This window comes from Danio aesculapii, chromosome 2 (genome assembly GCF_903798145.1).
Source record: "Danio aesculapii chromosome 2, fDanAes4.1, whole genome shotgun sequence".
Taxonomy (NCBI): domain Eukaryota; kingdom Metazoa; phylum Chordata; class Actinopteri; order Cypriniformes; family Danionidae; genus Danio; species Danio aesculapii.
The window spans coordinates 41,697,518-41,708,466 of NC_079436.1; the positions used below are offsets into that span (position 1 = coordinate 41,697,518).

At 35.9% G+C, this 10,949-nt stretch overlaps 1 protein-coding gene across 1 annotated transcript; it reads left to right on the top strand.

The window, feature by feature from the left end:
• The first annotated feature begins 524 nt into the window (after window positions 1-524).
• On the top strand, window positions 525-10,723 carry gbp2 (guanylate binding protein 2). The gene is made up of 11 exons (XM_056467706.1): window positions 525-668; window positions 769-976; window positions 1,521-1,648; window positions 2,066-2,175; window positions 2,406-2,599; window positions 3,611-3,853; window positions 3,940-4,217; window positions 4,621-4,833; window positions 5,467-5,569; window positions 5,809-6,002; window positions 9,820-10,723. Exons 2-11 carry the CDS (start codon window positions 784-786, stop codon window positions 10,039-10,041), a joined length of 1,878 nt encoding a protein of 625 aa, XP_056323681.1. The 5' UTR covers window positions 525-668; window positions 769-783; the 3' UTR covers window positions 10,042-10,723.
• Window positions 10,724-10,949: the final 226 nt, after the last annotated feature.

The following is a 10,949-nucleotide window of genomic DNA, read 5'->3' on the forward strand; positions in this document are numbered from 1 at the left end:
GTGTCCTCCACAGCACACCCAGGTGTTTTGAACGAATCAGCGTTTGTGATTTGGTTGTTCGAAGCTTCATGAAAAGTCTTCATAATAAAAGCTTAAGAATCCGTTTCTCCTATCACTGAGTACTACCACTACATTAAATGCATTCGTGGATATTTTTCAATGTTTAGACTACTTTTCTTAAGAAGTGTAAGGTTTGAAACATTTTTGTAGCCTAAACTCTAAACATTTTATTTGCATTTACAATTAGTCATTTGGCAGAGAATTAATAACAATGAAGGCAATTACTGTTAAAGATATGTGAAATATACATTAGCTAACCCTAACAAAGCAAAAACTACTAGACTATGATTAGTGTAAAGTGAAAGCGTTTGTTTTTCAGTGTTCAACCCACCCAGAGTCTGTTTTTATCAGAGTCGATGCTTTATCGGGTGATTTCTGGGAAACAACTGCCTCTAAACTAAAGTATGGTAGCTAGCCTAGCATACTGTACTTTCACTTTCACTCCTGTAGCTGCTCATGAAGCAAAAAAATAACAGTCAGGGTGGAGCTTTTGACCAGCGTGTCGGATCAATTCAGACTCAGGGAAGCTTATTTTGCAGTTGTACACAACAAAAGCTCTTCTTTGAACTGCTTCTTTGCTCTTTTGTTGACTCATCTACCTGACTAACGTAATAGCCTATTAGATTATTGTTTACTATATGACATCAATAAGTTTTAATGTTGTTGTCTGTGTTTTGTTTACTTGATTTGTTTCTTGGTTATTGCTAGATATATTTTTAAGTCATGGCTTTTGGTCGGCACATGTCCGCTCCGGTGTGTCTCATCGAAAATGACGAATTTGGGAAGCTGTGTGTGAAGAAAGAGGCAAAAGACATTCTGGATGACATCAATGAGCCAGTGGTGGTGGTGTCTGTGGTGGGACTCTATCGTACGGGAAAGTCTTACCTTATGAACCGCCTTGCAGGACAACAATCTGGTGAGTTACATGCTAAACACTGTAACGTTAGCCTAAACTGCTTTAACAGACTAGGCTACATGCTGAAATAAGAATGAGGACAGTAATTAGGACAGAAACACATGTAAACAATTAAATTATAAATAATTAATATCATTTCAATATTATTATTAAAGGGACTATAATTGTCCTTACTGAGCTTGTAGCCTATTCCTAAATGCAATAAAAAGCAGCTCAAATACACCTTAAATTGACTTACTGTTTTAAAAATACATTTATTTTACTTTTTTGTGTAGCATAAAGTAAACACCTGCAGTGTGACCTAACATATAACTGATATAACATAAAAACAGGAAACAGAAAATATTAACGACATTCAGAAAATCTGTATAACCAACATGCAGGACATTATTGCAGTTATCTTCAATATAAGGAAATTACGTCACAAAGAAGATAACACAGCAGAAACAGCCTATATAACTCAATTTAAATACAAAATACATCACAAAAATATTCTATCATTTTTATTTTGTTAGTCATTATTGTGATTGTCATTGTGCCTCAGGTTTTGCTCTCGGCAGCACCATAGAGTCAAAGACCAAAGGCATCTGGATGTGGTGCGTCCCTCACCCGGATAAAAAAGGACACACTCTGGTGCTGCTGGACACAGAGGGACTGGGTGATGTGGACAAGGTGTGTATGAAAATCACAGGGCAGAACCCATAGCAACGTTATCTCTATAGCAACAAAATCTACATTGTGCTTGTGCTTTCACTTTCCACTTATTAATTACAAGGGAATACACTGCACTTAAAGGGATAGTTCACCCAGAAATACAAATTTACTGTCCCTTATTCAAACCTATTAAATTTCCTTAATATAGATATTTTATATAGTCAACGGTTACAGGTTTTCAGTTTTCTTTTAATGTTTTTCTTTTAGTGTTCAACAGAATAAAGAAACTCAAAGGTTTGGAACCATTTGAGAAAGAAAATATTAGTGAGTAAATTCATTTTTGGATGAACTATCCCTTTATCTTAATCCTACGAGTCAGTTTTAAAATGTATGATCATTAAGTAACTTTTATTCTCACATTTTTTAATATTTCAGGGGGATGAAAAGCATGACACATGGATCTTCTGTCTGGCTGTGCTTCTTAGCAGCGCTTTGGTCTACAACAGTTTAGGGGTCATTGATAACATGGCACTGGAAAAGCTGCAGTATCCTTCCCACATATAAAAAAATTGTATAAAAATAAATATATATATATATATATATATATATATATATATATATATATATATATATATATATATATATATATATATACATATATATATATATATATATATATATATATATTCTATTATTTATTTATTTATTTATTTATTTAATATAATAAACACAGAACAGCACCAGTGTTATTCCTCCTGAACAGTGTTGAATGTAGCTACGTCACAGAGCTGACGGAGAACATCCGTGTGAAGGCAGAAGGTCATCAAGATGAAGATGAGTCTGCGGAATTCATGCGTGTTTTCCCATCATTTGTCTGGGCTGTTCGGGACTTTACTCTGGAGTTGAAAATGGGCGACAAACTAATAACATCAGACGAGTATCTGGAGAGTGCACTGAAGCCTAAAAAAGGTGAGATTAAACACATAAAGCACATACTCAAATACCAACAGGCAAAAACACCATTATAGTTAATCTATAGTCATTTTGAATAACATTTTAGACCAATTTGAAGACTCATTTGAATTAGATTACTGTACTGTATATTATTGCTCTCAAAGCTAGAGGGTACGTCTGTTGGATCATTTGAAAAATGTTTCCAAACAAGTTTTCTAAAAATTAACTCCTTTGTTCTGTGAACAATGGATTTAATGCTTCAAACGCAACCACTGGTGAAAACAACATTATGACTAGTGCCTGTTAACATACAGATGGCCTACTTACAGTTGTCCCTGCACATTAACATAGTATTTTGACAGTGATGATTTTACATATAGCACATTTCAGAGTTTCTACAATATATAACATGGTGTGCATTATAGAATAAAAATTAGTAGTCATAATGTGATATACAGTTGAAGTCAGAACTATTAGCCCCCCTGAATTATTAGCCCTCCTGTTTATTTCCCCCCCACCCCCAATTTCTTTTTAACAGAGAGATTTTTTCAACACATTTCTGATCATAATAGTTATAATAACTGATTTATTTTATCTTCATCATGTTGACAGTAAGTAATATTTGACTAGATATTTTTCAAGACACTTCTATACAGCTTAAAGTGACATTTAAAGGCTTAACTAGGGTAATTAGGTTAACTAGGCAGGTTAGGGTAATTAGGCAAGTTATTGTATAATGATGGTTTGTTCTGTAGACTATCGATAAAATATAGCTTAAAGGAGCTAATAATTTTGACCTTAAAATGTTTTTATAAAAATTAAAAACTGCTTTTATTCGTTAAAAATTATAACTGCTCTTAATATTTGTGAAATATTTAAAAAAGAAAAAAAAATTCAAAGGGGGGCTAATAATTCTGACTTCTGTATATATATATATATATATATATATATATATATATATATATATATATATATATATAATCTTATTATTCCATTATAGTGTTATTCATTATGATCTTAATTTAGGTAACTCACTTCAGACAGCGCAGTATAACCTGCCACGCCGCTGTTTGCGTGAGTTTTTTGCTCCGAGGAAGTGCTTTGTGTTTCCTCGACCTGCCAGTACACAAGACATGAAAAGAATGGAGGATCTGACTGAGGAAGAGCTGGATTCAGAGTTCCTTCAGCAAGCAAACACTTTCTGCAGTTACATTTACAATAGTACACAGCCAAAAACTGTCAAAGGAGGACGTACAATTACCGGAACAGGTACCCTTAAAGAAAACAGATCTTTTTTTATGAACACGTTGATCAATCGACAGATGGCTGAACTGTAAAGTTGTGTTTCCTGATAGCTCTGGGGAATCTTGCTGAGGTTTACGTCGAGGCGATCCGCAGTGGGAAAGTTCCTTGTCTGGAAAATGCAGTTGTGTCTCTGGCTAAGATCCAGAATGTCCGTGCAGTTGAACAAGCTCTGCAGATTTACATGACAGAGATGCTCAGCATGGCTCAGCTTCCACTGGACCCCGAAGAGTTGTCCAACATCCACACATTGGCAGAGAAGAAGGCCATCGAAGAGTTCGTCAACATGTCCTTCAATGATAATGACCAGATCTACCAGCAAGAGCTCATGGTACAGTACCTGCTAAAACACAGAACAAACCAACAAAATATTAACATGGAGAGATAAATATGTGAAATCCAAACATAAACCTGTATGTCATATATGTAATTTGCATATATTGCCATATATATCAGATTTCTAGATGGGATCTGTATTTAACATTTCATGAATTTACTGTAAAAGCAAAGTTCCAGGCTTATATGCCTAATTATGCTACTGTATACTATAATTACAATAGTTTTTTTGAAGTTTGAACCCAAAAAATCATCTCAAACCCCTCTATTTCATTTGTAAAACTTGCAGTGTGACCAGAAAAATGCATGCATGAGTGTACACTTTTATAAAAGTTTCTGTTAAATGAAAACAAAAACAGTTTTGCTCTCTCTCTTTCTCGTTGCTTCCTGTAATTTAGGGGAAGATTCATAATGAATATCAGGATATGTGCCAGCAGAATCATCAAGCATCTCTCATCCAGTGTCAGGAGGTTCTGGAGGATGTGTTTGATCTACTGGAAATGAACATTTCTAATGGATCATACCTGAGGCCTGGAGGATACAGAGAGTACAGAGCCTTGCTCGCAGAGATGACCAGTGCTTACAGAGCAAGAACAGAGTCACAGATAATGGTAGAGTTTACACATGCATGCTCTGCTTGTGGTTTATTGGACCAGATGGTCAGAACAGTTTCTTGTTCATATTCTATCTTTCAGTTGTTTCAAGTATGTTTGCTCTTGATATTTTTTCTCAAATCATGAAATAAGAAATGTTGGGTTAGTAAATTTTGCTATATTTGTGTATTTTATGTGTTCTATTATGCATGATTTGATGGGTTAGGGTTATGATTTGTCCACCCAAAGGAGATGTATTAAAGAATGCTGGTTGCTGGGACCCATTGACTTCCCTATTAAGAAGTTGGTAATGGGTGCCAGCAACCAGCATTCTTCAAAAAAAATGTAATTAATAAAAAAAAAAGATTTTAAACTTTATAAAATACTAAGTATGAGATACAATAATCGTTTATAAAGTTTTAAATATGGGTATTTAGTTGCAGAAACTCATCGATTTACTTCATTAATCTACTAGAGTCGTATGGATTACTTTTCTGATAGGTCTATGCACTTTTTTTAGATTCAAAATTCACTATTTTCACCATTCACTATCATTACGAAGCTGATAAGAGCCGAGATATTATTTAGTACTGTGAACTATTCCTGTAAAAAATAATCATAACTAAATGATTTATGTGTTTTTTTTTACAGAGTGAGGAAGTGTTGTGTATGTTTTTGAAAGGAAAGGAAGATGTTGGGAATATGATTCTTCAGGCTGATGAATCTCTCAGTGCAGCGGAGCAGGAGAAAGAGGGTACATTTCAACTCATCTCAACACTTTTCTATAAATCAAGGCCTTCAGTGATAGTGTCTTTATTCAGAGCACTGAGTAATGCAGATTTATTACTGCAGTAGCTCTTTTATTACTAAATACCAGTGTCCTTGCGTAAAATGTGGTAGCGATCTGCATTCCTTCACAGATACTGTAATGTAGGTCTGGTTGTTGGATCAGAATGAGTGTGCATACTGAACTGTCTCTCTTTATGTAAACAGTGCAGATGTTAAAGAATGAAATACTGCAGCAGCGGCAAAGAGGCCTGGAAGAGCAGAACCGCTTGCAGGAGCAGGCCTTTAAAGACATGGAGAGAACACACCAGGAGCACGTGAATCAGATCGTTCATCAGATGGAGAGAGAGCAGGACAGAATCAGAAGAGATAATGAGCGAGTACTGGAAGCCAAACTCAAGGTAAAAACTGGACATCGAAAAACTTTCACTGTATCTTATTTCCATGTTACTGTGCATTTGAGCATGTGTGCTGCTGAGCATACAGTGCAGCTGCAGCTGAGCATACTGTGCAGCTGAGTAATAAGCACTAACAACATGTACTCACTTTTTCCACATTTTTTTGTTACAGCCTAATTTCAAAATGGATTAAATTCATTTATTTCCTCAAAATTCTACTCACAATACCCCATAATGACAATGTGAAAAAAGATTTTTTTGAAATTGTTGCAAATTTATTAAAAATAAAAAACCTGAAAAATCGCATGTATATAAGTATTCACAGCCTTTGCTCAGTACTGTGTTGATGCACCTTTGGCAGCAATTACAGCCTCAAGTCTTTTTAAATATGATGCCACAAGCTTGGCACACCTGTCTTTGGGAATTTTTGCCCATTCCTCTTTGCAGTACCTCTCAAACTCTATCAAGTTTATGGGAAGCAACAGTGCACAGCCATTTTCAGATCTCTCCAGAGATGTTCAATAGGATTTAGGTCTGGGCTCTGGCTGACCCTCTCACGGACATTCACAGAGTTGTTGTGAAGCCACTCCATTGATATTTTGGCGGTGTGCTTTGGGTCATTGTCCTGCTGGAAGATGAACCATCACCCCAGTCTGAGGTCAAGAGCACTCTGAAGCAGGTTTTCATTCAGGATGTCTCTGTACATTGCTGCATTCATCTTTCCCTCTATCCTGACTAGTCTTCCAGTTCCTGCTGCTGAAAAACATCCCCACAGCATGATGCTGCCACCACCATGCTTCAATGTAGGGATGGTATTAGCCTGGTGATGAGCGGTGCCTGGTTTTCGCTAAACGTAACGCCTGCCATTCACTCCAAAGAGTTCAGTTTTAGCCTCATCAGACCAGAGAATTTAGTTTCTTATGGTCTGAGAGTCCTTCAGATGCCTTTTGTCAAATTCCAGGCGGGGAGTTGCTTCTGTCTTGCCACTCTACCATACAGGCCTGATTGGTGGATTGTTGCACAGATGGTTGTTCTTCTGTAAGGGTCTCCTCTCTCCACAGACGAATGCTGGAGCTCAGACAGAGTGACCATCAGGTTATTGATCACCTCCCTAACTAAGGTCCTTCTTCCCTGATCACTCAGCTTAGATGGCCAGCCAGCTCTAGGAAGAGTCCTGGTGGTTCCAAACAACTTCCACTTAAGGATGATGGAGGCCACTGTGCTCATTGGAACTTTCAGAGCAGCAGAAACTTTTCTATAACCTTCCCTAGCCGTGTGCCTCGAGACAATCCTTTCTTGGAGGTCTACAGACAATTCCTTTGTCTTCATGCTTGGTTAGTGCTTTGACATGCACTGCCAACCCTAGGACCTTATATAAACAGGTGTATGCCGTTTCAAATCATGTCCAATCAACAGAATTGACCACAGGCGAACTCCAATTAAGCTGCTGAAACATCTCAAGAATGATCAGTGGAAACAGAATGTACCTGAGCTCAATTTAGAGCTTCACGGCAAAGGCTGTGAATACTTATGTTCATGTGATTTTTCAGGTTTTTTATTTGTAGTAAATTTGCAACAATTTCAAAAAATCTTTTTCACATTGTCATTACGGGGTATTGTTTGTAGAGTTTTGAGGAAATAAAGGAATTTAATCTATTCTGGAATAAGGCTGTAACAAAAATACTTTGAATACTTTCCGGATGCACTTATGTACTATAGAGTTAGGATTCAAGTTTAAAGTTATTGAAATCAATAATGCATAAATTACTGTCGTTACTATAGTTAGTGCCTGTTACATGTGTAGGTACTGTAAAATAAAGTATTACTGAAAATGTTGCATTCAATGTAATATCCATATGAGGCCTCTATATGAGGTGCAATGCTTCAATGTTTTGATTTAACCCCTTATATAGCACTCATTGAAATACTCATCAGAAAAACCCTGAGCCCCTACTAACAAAACATTTTATCTTATAAAATTGTAGAGTTCCTAAAAGCAGTAAAGGTTTTTAGCTAAAAGATTTTTAGCTCAATACTAAGGAATAGGCAGAAGTTTTAAAGGGATAGTTCAAGCAAAAATGAATATTCTGTCATCACTTACTCAACCTTTACTTGTCACAAACCTGTTTGAGTTTCTTTGTTTTGTTGAACACAAAAGAAGACATTTGATTACCATTTTTCAGTCAATGAGTGCCAGCAACTAGCATTCTTCAAAATGTCTTTTGTGTTCGGCAGAAGAAAGAAACTCCTAAAGAATTAAAACGAGTAAATGATGAGGTACTTTTCAGTTTTGGGTTAACTATCCCTTTAAGCTAAGAGTAAGGCCGGGGTTGACCTCATTGCTCTGGATGATGTCAGCTTGATTGCTAACTATGCACACATCACATTCTTTGCATTTTAAAAAGTATGTTCTTTGATTTTAATGTTATAAACCTGTTAAAATGTTGTTTTTTATATGGCAGGCTGCCAGCCAATATTATTTTAGGATAGTTTGTAGTTTAAACTTAGTGACTTAGTTCAGACTCTTAGTTTAGACTCTTCACTACTCCTAATGTTTCCCTGATTTAGGAGCTAGTTTTAGAGCTATAACACTTTGTGAAGTACTTTAAGAGCAAAAAGTTAGGAGTACTAAAGTTAGGTCTGATCTGCAAGGTAAGAGCTATTGTTTAGATGTTTTTTAATACTGTCCCTGTGTATTACTGGGGGGTTATTACAAGACTTTTGAACTTTTTATTACTTAAAAACAAATGATATTATAATCAGTATCAATTAAGTTTTATATATAAGCAATATCACACGAGTAGCAGTGCGATATGGCTGTGTATCGGCACTGGTGGGAGGTGTGCATCCTTAATGTTCCACCAGTGACGATATACAGCCATATCGCACTACTACTTGTGTGATATTGCGTTTATACAACAGTTCGACATAGTCGTGTATATAAAAAGAAAATCAAACACGGACGATCTCAAAAACCCTTCTGTATGAGGAACTACTTTCTTCCGCCATTGATTCACATCTGCAGCTGATGTCAGAACAGCAGAAACCGTTGCTCATTTACCAACATCACTTTAGAGTTAGTATTTGAATGATTCTCCTGCATAATGTGTAAAGTGATGACAAAACAGATGATTTTGCTCACATTTTAAGATGATAAGGCTGAACGGCATGAAATGCCATCAGTCTACAGAGATTTCCCAGTATTTCTGTTGCAATCAGGATATCACAAAAATTAACCCCGAAAAAAACCAAGCAAAGCAAACACTTACTATTGTATAAATACAGCACTACAAAATATAAAAGAGAGAGATAGAGTGTCTTAGAATGTCACTTACCTGATTTTTAATGATTTGTTCAGCTGTAGGTTGAAACTTACTTTGTTGAGTGTCCTCTGCTTGTTGCTGTATGTGGGCTGAGTAATACACAAGGGTGAAGAGGCTGTACAAGTGCAGAATATTGCACAACTCACAGCCAGTCAGATTCAGGGACCAGACAGAACTGTTGTGTAAATATATATAAATTTTTCTTGGCCTGATAAAGGGTTAAATGACCCTAGAGTGGAATACTGTAAATATTAAAATATATTAAAAAGCAAAACACCAAACTAATGTATTTAATTTACTATTTTGGTCCTAAAAAAGCTGCTGTAATGACAGAAAATGCACAGAAATATAAAAACAAACAAAAAAAAAAAATCACAGATTGACTTGATTTGAGGGTTTTTTGACAAGCTTGATTAGATGTCAAATTGTATTGTCATGTATTTACAAACTTACTGAAATCCACTGAAAGGGTTACTGAAATGCTGCTTGTGTTGCAGGAACGGGAGGCTCTTCTAAAGCAGGGCTTTGAGGAGGAGGCTTCCCGAATGCAGAGAGAGATTAACAGTCTGAAAACAGACATGAATAAACAGGAGGAGTCTCAGCCCTCCACTATGAGAAAGGTTTTAGACGGCATCGGCACTGCAGCCACATTGTTTTTGCCGGGCTTCATCCCTAAAGCAGCTGGCATTGGTTTATCTTTCCTATCAAGGCTGTTTTGAAAATCTATTATTTACACTCAGCATAGGTTTGATTTTACCAAGACAACTTGAATTCTTTAATTGTTACATATACACATTTATAGGTGCTGTATTCACAGATACCATTTACATGAGTAGCCTAGTATACAGTGTTATCCGAGCAAGCAGGACATTTTGTTATGAATTATGATCAAGGCTGTTATCAGAGTGATATCAAACTGATATGCATCATTAGCTGAATCCCAGTGGTAAATCATCCTGTAACCTGTGGCTGTTGTGTTGTGTTGAGATTATGACACTGGGTGATTATTCAGTTTGCTGATTTAAAAAAGCTATGTACTGGGTATTGTAATTTTCTTTGTGTTTATTTAACACACTAAATGGTCTCAAACACAATTTAGATCATGTTTACTTTTTGTTTGCTTGTAATCAGATAGACGAGAAATGTTCAATCATGCGCTGATCATTTTGATGAGATTAACAGTGTCATAATGAACTATGTGGAGTTTCCTTTGTCTGAAAAGTAATAATAATAATAGTAATTTAGGTGAATACAAAACTAAGAGTTTTTGTTAGTTTTCTTGTTATATGAAATGTTTAATTTGATTTAGACTTTGATTTAGAGTTTGTTACGTCTTCTTATGTGACCCTGGAACACAAATGTCGCATGGGTATTTTATTTTCCACAAAATACATAAAATAAAATACATTGTATGGATCAAAATGATTGATTTTTCTATTTTGCAATAATCATTAGAGCATTAAGACAAACACTATAGAATACACAAGACATGACACTCGTATAGTTTTAAATACAGAAAATTGATGATAATGGGTCAAAATGGCTAATAAAGCCCCGCCTACTAGTACAGAGCCAATCCTCGATCGATTATATAGGAGGGAACGGAATATGTTGATAATGGGCATTG